Source organism: Dermacentor silvarum, chromosome 3 (genome assembly GCF_013339745.2).
Source record: "Dermacentor silvarum isolate Dsil-2018 chromosome 3, BIME_Dsil_1.4, whole genome shotgun sequence".
Classification (NCBI taxonomy): Eukaryota; Metazoa; Arthropoda; class Arachnida; order Ixodida; family Ixodidae; genus Dermacentor; species Dermacentor silvarum.
This window is the reverse complement of record NC_051156.1, coordinates 128,687,894-128,702,723: the sequence shown is the minus strand read 5'-3', so window position 1 is coordinate 128,702,723 and position 14,830 is coordinate 128,687,894. Positions and strand designations below refer to the sequence as shown.

Genomic DNA, 14,830 nt, shown 5'->3' with positions numbered 1-14,830 from the left:
GTGCCGAAGGTGAAGTTATATTCGGGCTACGAAGATATAACACGTAATTTTGAGCGAAAAATTAGTGTCCCTGTGCCCACCTACGTTGGATTGAAAAAATAAATTGCGACTTGTTTACGCCCACATACACGCACACATACGTTTTACTAGAACCGTAATCATATATGATGTTTCGGTGACTTAAGCAAGCTACTGATATTTGGTATACCTATTTCTTAGACTCTATAGGGTATTATTGTTTCTTGAAGGCCGGGCTGGCCTTCAAGTATATAAAAAACTAGAAAGAAATCTCACAAGTATGAATAAAATCCTGCGTCAATCAGGAGGTCTAGCTATGCTCTATAATTAGAGCAATCTTGACTACACTTAGTAACGCCAGCATTTTGGTCGCTATGCAGCGCTGGTTATGCCCCCCCCCCCCCCATTCTTGGTTGCGACCAGCATGGGCTTGTGTCAATGCGGCACAAAGGTCACAGGTTCCTTCATGTATGCATCGAACTTTTCTGTGCGTGAACCTCTAATCACCATCCTTCGCTCGACAAATATCTCACGCCTACTTCTTCCGCCTGGCATCGCTGTGTCGCCGTCTCACAAAATGTATCGCATGAACTGGCGATTCCATTTAGGCATAACTTGTGTACGCTGTAATTTATGACCATAGACATCCCATGAGAGTACATTGGCGACATGGCGGGTGCCTAAACATTGCATGAAGTCAGATGTTGCATAGTAGATGATAACCATGACAGCCCGTCATAGTTCTTAATGTTTTAGAATTTTCCATGTTGATAGTCGCCTTTCTCTAATCCTATTTCTACGAATAAGTTGCAGGATACCGAATCTGAGGTCTTGGTCAGCGGCATTCAGATAATAAGTCTATGGCCGCGCAACGATCATAATCAAACTGCATAGCTCTGCGTAAGGCTAAGGGCACTGGCGTCGCACATGAAAACCGCCTCCAGGCTAACGCTTGCCGTTTACAGCAGTGCGAATAAAAAAAAAACTCCTGTTTCTTGCCTTTCGTAAACAACGAAGCCGTCATCATCCATAGCAGGAACCTTGCGGAATGGGTTTATCTGCGAAAAGAAATTGAGTTGAATTTGGGACAGTAAAAGTTCATTACATTACTCTTATGGCAGCGCTAATTAAGAATTCTCATATAAATAGTGTGCGTACTCTTTTCCTTAGTGACCTTTGTACATACTATGTTTGCCTAAATGCCAATGCCACTGAAACCTTATTGTTTGAAAAGTCGACAATACCCGCCTCACAAGGCTTAACCAGGAGGTAGAGTTTTTCAATACCTGGCCATTGACCCCGCTATTCCGACGGAGAAATAATGCATATACCTCGCCTCGATGACTCCCATGTGGTCAAATTTGTTCCGACGCGAGTCATCTTTCAGTAATATCGGGCATTTTTAACATAAAGCAATATAAATCTCTTGAAACGTCGAGAAATGACACAAATCTTTGAATAACTGGCGTTTTATACCCTAATACCTGCTTAGTTGCTCATTTATTCGGTGATCTTGATTTTAATTTTTTTATGTTTTTTTCCTGGAGGGAGTTTTCAGGTAGTCGGAACTTTGACATTTTATGTAGGAAGGTCTGGTCTAGGTTATACTGATTACGCACGGCATCATGTAATTCTATCCCCTCTATAACTGAACCTACTAGCCAATAGGCCATTCTGATAATGCTCAGACGCAAATACCTATTCATAATATACACCTGTCTCGCACTCACATAGACAACCCACTTGAATTATCGCACAGTTTCCTCGGCAGAATGAAGAGACCAAATTCAAAAACACTTTCATTCGTCACAAGCAAGTGTCTGCGATTTGCCGGTGGCCATTCCCAGTGTACGGGTGCATTTCTTGAAATCCTGCACCATCACAAACGACAAATCACCTGCGTGGGTACAAGTTAAGTCGTCCACCCCGTGCCCAGATGAATTGCGCCATAACTACCAACATAACGTCCAACGCAAGTTTCTATTGCGACAGCAATTATACGGACACTCCAGGCGAATTTCCCCCGCCGCCGTTGTGTTCCGAATAATGCCCAATTGCGACGGGAATGAACGGCCCCGCACGCAAGGAAAATACGGCATCATGTAAATCAATCCTCTCCGTAATTTACTCGACTACCCAATAAGCAACTTTGATAATGATTGGACACAAAAGCCTGTGCAGCGTTGCATTTGTACTCAGTCACCTAAACAGCACATTTCACTCATGCATGCCAGGGCGAGCTAAGAATGGTGCTGGCTTAATGTGCGCTGTCTTCCAGTGTGCCCTATATTCGAGGTAAAGTGATCGAGCGTGCTGGGTGAGGAGAGCACGCCGAGAGTGGCTGCGCATAAGCCCCCTGCTGCTCATGCCTGCTAGTGCAGTTGCGTGTATGCGCGCGGCACACCCGCTCAATGTTGTAAGCAATCAGTGGCGGGTGCCAGGGTTCAGGTGTACTCCAGATGGTTGGTGGCTGCATCCGTGCTCGATTTGGGAGACGTGGTCCAGCTGGCATAATGAAGCGAGAGGGCACACACTTTGTCATGTTTGTACATGCACGCGTGATATCGGGCTTGTTAGAAATGTTTCCCATAATTTATATGGCCTATATTGTGATTGGAGTGCTTGGGTTGGAGTGCTTACGGGAGGCATTGCCAAATCCTGACTGGGAGCTTACCCCTGTCGTTGAAATGAAAAGTGTACAATCATTGCATTCTACCGGTGCTAACATATGGGGCAGAAACTTGGAGGTTAACAAAGAAGCTCGAGAACAAGTTAAGGACCGCACAAAGAGCGATAGAACGAAAAATGTTAGGAGTAACGTTAAGAGACAGGAAGAGAGCGGTGTGGATCAGAGAACAAACGGGGATAGCGGATATTCTAGTTGACATTAAGCGGAAGAAATGGAGCTGGGCAGGCCATGTAATGCGTAGGGTGGATAACCGGTGGACCATTAGGGTTACAGAATGTATACCAAGAGAAGGGTAGCGCAGTCGAGGACGGCAGAAAACCAGGTGGGATGATGAAGTTAGGAAATTAGCAGGCGCAAGTTGGAATAGGCTAGCGCAAGACAGGGGTAATTGGAGATCGCAGGGAGAGGCCTTCGTCCTGCAGCGGACACAAATATAGGCTGATGATGATATTGTGATTGTGTAATATTTTGCTATCGCTGTCAATACTCCGCCGTTATGACGTAACTGTGACTTTTTTAACGTTTATTTCTTCTTGGACACCCACTAAAAAAAGTGCACGCTTTGTTTACGCCTCTATTGTGAACGAAAACAAGGATTTTTAGCGATTGTGTCCAAAGTGCTCAATTCACTTGCACACTACTTTCGATGCCCGTCACCCATAACATACGGCCCATACTTTCCAAATGTTAAGTCACTGCCGCATGTGTGTCTTGCATCACACAACGAAAATGTTGTGCGTGCTGCACAGAACACCTCTAAACAGGCAGAAAACAACAGTTTAGAAATTCTAACGTAGCGCTTATTTAACCCAAGAACTTTGATATATTTACCCACACATCAAAGGTAACGTGCTCCTTAGTCGTCGCAATTTAAACTGAGTGCATTTTTTAGTAACCTCCGGATAACGCGACAAGCAACGTGTAACGTTTTCCTGTGCTTACAGTCGCATATCAGCCTCGCCGTAAAAATGTATTTGCCTAGCGCCACACAAGGTTAGCAGTATTATCTCGGTAATAATCGTCAAATAGTCGGCAACATGTAATGCATTAGCAAATGTTCACAGTACAAAAATAAATATGTGGTGGCGTAAGCTTTGACCATAAACCTAGTGCCTAGTCTGCGCACATCCTCTTTGTTTAGGCGTGCCCGTTCTTTTCGTGTATAGTTCGTTTCATTTTCTGTCGTTTTAGATTACATGAATGTAGTACCCTGAGCCTTGAAGAAAGACGGAAGAATTAAAAAATTTGACATGAACAAAATCATGGCTCCATGAAGTCCTCTTACCTTGAGGTATTCCTCACTTAGTTGCTCCTTGTTTGCCACGTCCACGTTCCTGATTTTAACTTCCACGCCTAGGTACTTGGCAACCAAGAGCACGAAGCCAGCAGGGTGGGCTGCCGGGCAAGATGTACAGAGTGATGGCCATAGCCGGTCTCTAAGGGATGGTCCTTCGCAGAACGAGCCGAGAGCGGTAGAGTGCAACCACTCAGTGAGACACGTTTTACAGCGGCCACCTGCACACGCGGCTGAGTGGAGGCTGTTGACATCGTGCGGGGCGCTGCTGCATTATGTGTCACAGAAAGTGATTGAAGAGAGAGACGCGCGGGCGACGCAACACTGTGCTTAATAACGAATCGACCAATCAGCCGGCATGGCACTGATGGGGGTAGACAGAGGATCTCGTAGAGGTACACGACGCGTCGGTGGTAGGTGGAATGTCAAAAATACCGATACATGGCAGGCAACATGAGGCACGAACGGCGCTTCATACGCGATGAACTCAGCTAATGTTACATTGTGTTAAAGCACGATCGCGCTGTGTTTCAATGCATTACCAGACTCGATCGGACCGAGCCTAATGTAAGGCTGATATGCACAGCTGGTAACAACTCGTGCTAAAGTTTAGGAATCCGATAGAAGCCTAATACTTTTGTGATCAGTTTGATTATTTTGTGAAATTTGAAGAGTTTATATTTTCTCGATGTCGGAGGCAATAAACCAGGCCAAAAGAAGTATGAAGGTAAGAATTGCGCAACCCGGCGTGGTTGCTTAGTGGCTGTGGTGTAGCGCTGATAAGCACGAGGTCGCGAGATAAAATCCCGGCCACGGCAGGCGGCATTTCGTTGGGGGCGAAATGCACAAACACCCGTGTGCTTAGATTTAGGCGCACGTTAAAGAAACCCAGGTAGTCAGAATTAATCCGGAATCCCCAACTACGGCGTGCTTCATAATCGGGTCATGGTTCTGACATGCAAAACCTCATACTTGAATTATTTATGAAAAATTGCGCCAATACTGCTGTACAAAAAAAAAAAGAAACACAGGGAGATGCGTGCTAGCTCCTACAGCTTAAACGCAGAAAAAATAGCTGAAAATCTGTCTTTCACCGCAATGAGCAATTCTTTTCGCGTATTGCGTCACACAAAGAAAACCAGAAGTTATTAGATGCTTTGCCTTTCTTTCCCCTTAAAGCAAGCAAACCGCTTACTAAATTCAAAGCTCTCAGCATCGATGACCCTTCTAGTGATTCTTACTGTAGCGTAAACATTTTCGCAATTGCGTCCTGAGTGCAATGAAAGTAGGTACTGGGGAGTCATGCTCCCGTATCATATCCACCGTGTAGAACACGACACGTGATGACGAGTTCATGGCAAACGCCGTATACCGAATTGCACTTATAGTGTCCAAGGTGTACTGCACATCCCACTGGTGGGTCAGTGACTACGCAGCGGCACTTTAGAGCACGTCGGCGCGGTTTAGGCTTGCCTCCCATTTTAATGGGAGGCGAATGTAAAAACTTTTGCTCAGCGTGGCAGGTCGCATGTAAAATAAATCTGACAGTACAAAATCAGTTCCGATGCATCAACTACGATGTGTTTCATATCCCCGCGTTGTAGATTTTGGTCTTTAAATCTCGACAAACGATCAAGGTTAACTGTCCACAGCAGCGAGGAAAAAACAACGCTTTGACACGGCTGTTCAACTCGTACGTATTTCCGCTCGGCCGTGCATGTTAATAAAGGAGCGTCTACAAAAGAGTACAGAAGAATATTGTTTTTTCATCTGTAGAATATCACTGAAGGAACGTTTTGTTAGCCGTCGGTGATGTGCCCTTGCCACTTTTTGGCAATCTGTTTTTTTTTTTGCCTGTTGGCGTTGAAGACACTGAGCTGATGATTGAAGACAAGATTGATTGAAGATGAAGACACTGAGCTGAGATCATTGAGCTGATGTGCAGGCAAAATTTTAAGGTTGTGAAAACTTCATGGGCACTCACTGCCAAAAAGAAGCAACGACTATACTATATTGCATGAGTAAACCATGAAAAGCATCATTTGGTGCCATTTTCTCACATAGCTGTACACATTGGTCGCCAATTGAACATATTTCATCTGAACGCGAACTTATTTCGGCCTAGAAAGAACATGTGGAAGAGATGATTTAGCGCGGTAAACTATGTACTTCGAGAATAAGAAACATGCGGACAAACGAACCATGTTGTTGTTTTTTTCCTAAAAAGAAGAATAACGCTTTTCATCTCAAGTTTCAACTTTCAAGCGCTAGCAAGTCCTTGAACTATTTGACCTCGGCAGCCAAACGTCTGGCGAGCCGAGATAAGCGTGTATTTCCGCCAGTATGGTAAAATATCCGGAGCAAGGATCCCTACAGGAACAAGCTGCCATCCTTTTCCTACATGCAAGCGCCAGTACGATATCTTCGTTATGGCAACATTTGTAGATCAAGGGCTTTAGCGGTGTTGGTGGTTCCTCGAATCACCACCATAGCGCAAAAAACGGGGACGAGATAGACAGACACATCCGGCGCTGACACTACAGCGCCGTGTCTGTCTTTCTATCCTGACCCACCTTTCGCGCTCTGCTGGTGTTTTCTTTTATAGATCGTCGGCAAACGAGTGCTGTGCCTCGTGGGTCGCGACAAGGCTTTTGTCGTTCGCGCCCATATCAAGGGCAGTGCGATGCCCGACTGCTTAATAATGAACGTGGCTGGCCGCTTTCATTCGAGGCTATCTGCTACAAGCATCCATTCATACGTTTTAAAAAGCGATCGTTTAAAGCGTTGTTTCCAAACAAACACTGCCGGTTTTTACAAAGCAACCAACTTGCGAGACCAGAACTAGTTGTGAACGACAACCTCTTGGCAGTGCCTACTTATCTGCTTGAAGCACTTGGAGTTTCCAGCTTTAGTTCTCGCCCGTTATTCGTCTTCAATATGAATAAGATGCGTTTGCACTGAATGCTAAACAGCATTCAGAGCGGTGCCATACAATAGTGCCATAATACAAACAGTAGTAAGGCAAGTCGAAGCCGTCTGACGGTAGATTTATCTCCATAGCCACAGAGATGTGGGTGGTGATGGGGAGATCGGCTAGTCTGAGCCTGGTGCCGACCGTCTAACTTGCCATCACGGATGAGGCGTTATAGCCGTTTGCCCTCTTGGTCACTAAATGCCCTGACTCCCTCGGCAGTCTAGACTGTGTCCCGCCAGACACAGGGTCGCGATATAACAAAAAAATACTCGCGAAATGGTAGCTTTTGGGCACGCAATCAATAGCTCTGGAATTCGCTATTGATGATGGACGCACTTGTCACGTATATTTCAGTGAGACCAAGTTTTTGGTACCTGTATGTCTAAACAAGTTCATTACATAAAATATCCTTGCGGATTTTGGATATATGTATGTTCGATGAAAGAGGCCGGATGGCAACAGAGCGAAATGAGCACAATCTTTTTAATCGTCGTCTTACTGTCTTAATACCCCAATCTACTGATTGAGTGTCAAATTATTCAGGCGTGTCGGCTACCAGCATAACCTGAAATGGAAAAGAAAAGAAGAAAGCAGCAAATCACAATACATTTTTCCCGTTATTACTTAGCGCGCAGTTCCAACTCGCTGCGTATTCATTTTCATACATTGGCACATCGAGCCGTGCCAATGTATGCTTGGTGTCCCAGTGAATCTGCCGCCCCAAACATGCCCTGTGAATGTTATTTGTGAGTTATCTTGAGCAGCAACGTCATTGTCAGGCCTAGAGAGAAAGCTAAGATTGAAAGTACTTAATGAGAGGAAGGACCTCGTAGAAGTCACGGACCGTTCTCTACGCACATGCTATGATTCAGAAAAATGTCAGTGCGTTTCCCTAAGCGGGAATGGTATACCTTGGAGTAAAGGGCGTACTTCCAAGGCCTGTATTAGGCGACGGCGTCACTTAAAAAAATAGAGCATAGATGTGGCGTATGAAAGAGGATATGACGCTTACAAATTTCTAGGAAAATATGTATAGCGACCATACAGGTGAAAAGAACATACTGAATTGCGTCTTTCTGTCCATAACTAATGTGTCGTCATCATCACCTTCAAAAATCATCCTTTATAAAATAATAAAAATGACGAGGAGGCACTGCCCACTTCAATGGATGTAATTTTATTTTCTGGTAACATACTTGGTAACGCTGGTCTGGTTGTAGTTACATACTTGGTTGTAATATACTTGGTTGTACAAATTAGAACTTTTGGGGGGCTTATTGACTGATAATTGTCCAGGCATGAAAATGCGCCTCATACCTAAGATCCGTATAAGATAACACGTCAGTGTTGTCACTTACATAAATCTATGAACTTAGGTTATTAAACTTGTTCTCGTCCTTGCATTAACAAGAGTGCGAACGGTGTCGGTTCCAACAGCTGTGATTGGTACGGTAAATATCTCGCAATACGTGAAAGAACTTCCTTCATTAGCGTTTTCTTTCTTCACAGGAAGAGTAGCTCTCTGAATAGAGCAGAGTATAAGTTTGTCTGCGAAGTTGTTACTGTTGCCTTTTTAGAGATGTACAGGTTTTAAGAGGAATCCTCACATTGCCTTTATAATGTACTGAAGGCACCGGTCATAGTGCTGGTGAAGGCAGAGAAGAAGACAAGCAGCGCTTGCTCATCCGCTTCGCCATAGCTCCCGCTGGCTTGTTTAGTCCTACCCCAGTAAAGCTAGATGAAGTGCTACAAAAGCTAGATCAAACACCCCCACTGCATTTGGTGGAGGTGCTGGGTTTCTCTTCAACATCCTGGAACTCCGCAGCCAGGCGCTACCACCAGCTCATGTGATGAATGAGACGGGACCGCCCCAGGCTGCTGCTCCGATACCCACAGCCATCGTCTGCCTTGGCTTCATCCGGCAGCGCGATCCTGCTATATTTAGTGGGACAGACGACCTCGACGTCGAGGACTGGCTCACTGCATATAACTGTGTAAGCGCCACTAATAAGTGGGACGTCCGCGGTAAGCTCATTATTATATTGTTTTATTTGATGGACGTGGTGAGCCTATGGTTTTGAAATCATGAATCCAGACTTACCTCATGTTCGGCTTTCATGACAGCGTTGACTGAGGTCTTCGGTCGTCCCGCCGTTCGTCGCCTTCGTCCGAAAAGCGCTTGCGTGGTCGAGCTCAATGCAAGGACGAGAGAACGAGCTCAACGCAAGGACGAGACCAGTTACATTGCAGACGTGTTCTCGCTCTGCAAGCTCGTCAACTCATCTATGAACGAAGCTGGCAAGTTCAAGCACGTCATGAAAGGCATCGATGGCCACGCCTTCCAGACGCTCGTCGCTAAGAGTTCCCAGACGGTTGCTGGGGTAATTATGCTCTGCCAGCAGTACGACGAGCTGCGCAAGCAGCGTGCCTCAACACGTAGTGCTGCTCAGCAGGACACCGCGGATCACGCTCCCTTGGATTTCAGCCTCGACGCTGCCGACATTTCTGCTTTAATACCGTCAGAAAGCAGTTCATCTGCCAGGCAGTCGTGCGTCAACTCTCTCTGGCCACTAGCACACCTGAAACGGTGACATTCTTGGCTCCTTCGCTTCGTCAATTACTTCAAACGCAAGTTGCCGAGGCCCTGCCAACTCCTCCTCTGCAGCCCGTTATTGGACCGCTGACTTACGCTAACGCTGTTGCCCGGCCATATGCTCCTCTGGCAAGTGATGCCTACCGGACCACCGGCACATTCCATGTGCCGCCTACACCTTCACGTCCGGTTCTCCTCCCTTACTCGGCCGCTGGAGCCCCTGTCATCAAGCCGTGTCGAACACCTGATAACGGGTCATTATGCTATTCATGTGGTTTCCCAGGCCACGTAACACGATTCTGCCACCGTTGCAACTTCTGTTTTACTGACAGTGGAGGCGCCTCAAGCTACATGCCGGTCCGACTTCCGTGTCATGACTGATTTAATCTTCCTAACGATTCGTCTTCCAGTCGCCACCCCTTCGAATGACGCTGGTCGCCCTACGCTGGTCCATTTCCCCAATGGTTCGCCGACTCAGCTCCGCCCGAGAGGAAAACTAACAATCGCAGCTCCAAAGGCAAGAACTACGTTTACGTCGAACATTTCAACGCCTCATTTTTCTCCTGCGAACGAAGTCGAACTGTCCGTAGACGGCGTCACCGTAAACTCACTTATTGACACCGCAGCCACCGTTTCTATTATTAGTGCAACGCTTTGCTGCAATTTGAACAAAGTCACCACTCAACTTACCTATCTCTCTCTGCGTACGGCAATCTCGCATCGCATTCAGTGTTAGCATCATGCACACCTCGGGTCGTCATTGAAACAGTTATATATGTAGTTGAATTTAGCGTCCAATCCCCATTCTCGCTCGACGTCATTCTTGGATAGAATTTATTATCTGTAGATCAAGCTCTTGTCGACTGCGCTCGTGCCGAACTTACGTTATCAGTGTCGTGCTTTGAGCTTGACTACCACCATTCTTCTAAAGGTATTGCTGCCTCTGGCATCGGGATTGTACTTTTTTCAGCCGCTGTGGTCTCTGTGTCGTTAGACTCTGCCGCAAACCCTTCTGTTTTGTTTGCGCCGTCGGCCACTTGTGTGAGTCATCGAAACTTTCTGCTTCCGTTTGCTGTCGTCACGTATTGCGACGATTCTGCTGCCCTTTACGGGTCTAATCCCTCCGATTGCCCATCATCCATTATCCGGGGCTAGTACCTGGGGAGCTCTGAATCGTCCAGTTGCGTTCTCTCGGCTACCATGTTTGACGTACGGCATAACTTCTGATTTGTGCTGTCCTCCCGCCGTGACCGATGCACCTGTGGATGTCTTCGGTCATGTCGTCGACTCAGAACTCACACCTGTCCAGCACCCAGAAATTATCAAGCTCCTCCAGCATTTTCGTGCCTCATTCGGCATTGGCCAACCGTCCTTGGGCCGAGCGTCTGCAGTCATTCATCGTATCGACAGCGGTCAAGAAACCACATTGTTCCAGCGGCCGTATCGTGTGTCGGCCGCTGAACGCCGCATCATCGACCTGTAGGTTGAGCACATGCTGCAGCGTGGCACCATTCAGCGATATAACAGTTCCTGGGCTTCTCCGGCGGTCCTCGCAAAAAAAAAGAAAAAAAAGAGAAAAAAAGACGGTTTCATAAGGTTTTGCGTGGACTATCGTCGCCTTAACCGAATAACGCGCAAAAATGTCTATCCTCTGCCGCACATCGACGATTCCTTGGACAGTCTGCAGGGAGCAGAATTCATTTCCTCGCTGGATTTGCGCTCCCGTTACTGTAAAGTGTCGATGGCAGAGGCCGATTGCCAAAAGAGAGCCTTGGTGACATCCGATGGGCTATATGAATTAACCGCCATGCCTTTCGGCCTCTGCAACGCGCCTGCCACTTTCGAACGATTGATGGACACCATTCTTCAAGCCTGAAGTGGAAAACGTGCCTTTGCTACTTAGATGACATTGTGGCTTTTTCTAGCTCTCACTGACTTGATTAGTCCTACCGCTGCAAGGCTAGATCAAGTGCCGCTAGGCAAGCACCCCATTGAAAAGTACTAATAAGACGGTAGAACCTGATATGGCGGTGTTATCGATTTTTGCGAAAAATTGCAATAATCTCACCCTAACTTCAATTTTCAGTGAGGTATTGCCCTCGTGTGGCATTTTTTTCTTTCTTATATTGACATAGCTCATCTGTGGAACTCATTGAGATGGGGCTAAACATGTTCTTAGGGCTCCTGCGCTGCTTTCAGAACCACCTGGTTCACCATTGTTATCAGTTTAATGCAAAATTAATTCGATGATTCGTGTGATCTTCAGCATTTTAATTCTTTTTGTTTAGCTAAATACAACTATATAATTTGAAAATTTCATTCGCATGCATAAATGCATATTAAAGGCACGCAAACGTGTGCCCTACACACACGTAGCCAGAAAAATAAAAACACCCAAGAGAGTTTGTGGTAACGGTCTTTATACATGATGATGAGAAACTACCCCGTCATATAATGCTTAGAGTGAAAATCATGTTAAATACAAGCTGTTATTCACCCACCTCGTGCTGCTCTTCTGAACAGTGAAAATTTATTTTGAAAGGAGGCGCTCAGACGGAGTGATTGCCGGCATGCTTTGCAAGGCTAGATCCGCCTGTCTTCTGCAACATCTTCCTTGCCACTGGCAACTTTCTTACAAGCACCCGCCCTCCCAAACGTGGTGCTTTCTACTCCACTTCACTTAAGGCTATTCTGTTAGCTTTATTGTAGACAAATATAAAACAAAGAAACAGCAGTGAAAATGTCTTACCAGCTAGAATTCGTGAAGAGCGCGGTGCGACACATGCTCTGGAAATATCGGTCGAGGCCAAAGTCTCCCGTATTATAAGAATGGCAAGTGCACAGTGTTACCATGATAAGCTATGGAATCAGACGTTTTTTTCTCAATTAAAGCATTTACTTTCGCAGAATTTAATAGGTATATTTTTGCAGGAATTTAAACGATGTGATTCTAAATGAAATTACTGGGACAGCCATTCGCGGTCATGCTTGCATCGGACGACTTCCGACTTGCCGAGTTTCTGAGTGCCCATATGGTTCACGAGGGTTCAGTCAACTACTGCTTGAATTTACGATGAACGGCCCTCGTTTTGTCATGTCTAAGTTTACAACTTTAGTTGACTGAACAATTTTGCTGCCAGAAGCTGCTCCCAGAGTGATTTCGTACTATCATTCTGAAATAAGGTGAATCATTTTTTCCTGTAAAGTTTCATCACATATTGCAATGTAATGCAAGTGTATCAGTATCACCGAACATTAAAGCAGTTGATAGTATTCTCCTGGCGTTCATTCTGCGAAAATAGCCCAATGAAGCAACTGCAAATTAAAAAAAAATATATTTTCATGGTGGAAAATCTTATTCGAACTGGTCTGTCGTACTAACTTTCATATATTTCTCACAAAAGACGTTACAGAAAACGTGTTTTACTCATTCTTTAAAAAACAACTGGAGTTTTCATTGCGTAATGAAAAGAATTGTTTGGAGTGTAATGACTAGACAGCAAATAGAACTGCATGTCCACTCTACCCGCTTCTTACGATACGAAGTGTCATTTATATCTGACCAACTTTCCTAAATTCTAGCTCAGTCGCCGTCTGCCTGCCGATGCGAGGCTGCGAAGCTGCTTGCCAGGTCTGTTCAAATTGAAATGTAGTTGGACTCTTCATTACACTAGTTAGACAATTACAAAAGAGCCCATTGAACATGTATCAGGCTGATGTATCAATGCATGAAAGTAAAAAAAAAACATAAAGAGCAAACGAAATGACGGCCTGAATGTAGTCGTACATGTTCACTTTTTCCGTATACGTTGGGAACACAAAGCTGAGAGGTCCTCATTTTTGCCATTACTCGGCATGACAGAGCCGCATGCAAGATTGCAAACCCCATGTCGGAATGAACACATCCTGCACGCGAGTATTTGTTCTCTGACAACCTCATTAGCGTTTGCAACGCTTGTGGCACTATTAGCAATTTTGTATTAACCATATCCTAGCCGAGCTTCACTTAAAAGTTTTGCCTCCATAGTATTCGGTAAGCATTACTATGTTGCACTTATTTTCGGTGTTTGTATTGCGACGTATTAGCAATGCCGGCTATAATGCCGTTTATATACGTTCCCTGCCAAATATACCAAATGCCAAATACACGTTTCCCAATGTACATAGCCACTCTTGTGCTCAAGAGCTCTCAGTGTCTATATTATACGCAACTAAATTGCTCAAATTATGGCTTGGTACGGGTGGCTACCATTACGAACTTTCCTTAGGTTTATTAAAAAGAGCTTGAACCCTCAATAACCTAGGATGGATGCCCGGGTAATTTTATGGCTGAATGCGCTCAATATGTTTGGTACAGTACGTGCTTTTAAAGTAGTAGCTGATTTTGTCCACTAATGCCAAACCTATCCTCATCAACCTCCCAAGCATTGTAGCAATGGTTCGGACATCTTGGCAATACCTTGAGCTATCAATGGGCATCTTCTTTAGAAAAATAAAGTACTTGTGATAGCGGTATACTGGCTTGAGATAGCGGACGGTAAAATGCAATTATTCATATTATATCTCACGCATTCATATGAGGCCCCTCTGTAGGTATATTGTAACTGCTGCGGTAGCCCACACGGAGGAGGAAAGGCACCCAAAAAAGAAAATTATATTCACTGTCCCGGTGCCTCGAGTTGTCGACTAATTCGCCCTCACTCTGCAATCTGCTAGCCTCCTGGTTAGCTCAAATGAAAGAGCGGGCACTCCGGAAAGCCGTCGATACAGGGTTACAATCCCGGCCCAGGACGAATTGTTCCTTAGCTTCAGGACTTTCTTACTAAGAAACCCATACAGGTTTCCTTTGTAGCTTTGAGATAAAGTGAGGTGGATGACAATCTTCCCTTTCATAACCAGTTGTCCACCTTGCCAACTGCTGCGAAAAAGGACCAAACAGCACGATGCTAATATTTTGTGGTCTTTTCTTGAGACTTCTAAAAGCAGGAAGTTGCAGATAGATACAGAACATATCATCCTGTATCATCTTTCTCATGCATTGTAAAGATTGTGCTTCTGCGTGTGAAAAGCGTGGCAAATGGTTTTGCAAATTGGGTTGGAGTGCATACGGCAGGCAGTGCCATATCCTGACTGGGAGCTTACCACTGTCGTTGAAAAGAAAAGTGTACAATAATTGCATTCTACCGATGCTAGCATACGGAGCAGAAACTGCGAGGTTAACAATGAAGCTCGAGAACAAGTTAAGGGCCGCACAAAGAGCGA

The 14,830-nt window shown here is 45.3% G+C and overlaps 2 protein-coding genes across 2 annotated transcripts in view; one reads left to right on the top strand and one right to left on the bottom strand.

Annotated features, from left to right (window-relative positions):
• LOC119444778 (uncharacterized) overlaps positions 1-4,134 on the bottom strand; it is a 51,490-nt gene extending 47,356 nt beyond the window's left edge. Inside the window, 3 exon segments of the mRNA XM_037709125.2 lie at positions 1,018-1,076; positions 3,993-4,085; positions 4,087-4,134. Of these exon segments, the coding sequence (XP_037565053.2) occupies positions 1,018-1,076; positions 3,993-4,085; positions 4,087-4,134 (200 nt within the window).
• LOC119445778 (glutathione S-transferase 1-like) overlaps positions 1-14,830 on the top strand; it is a 603,258-nt gene that overhangs the window by 325,225 nt on the left and 263,203 nt on the right. The gene's annotated exons all lie outside the window — the stretch shown is intronic.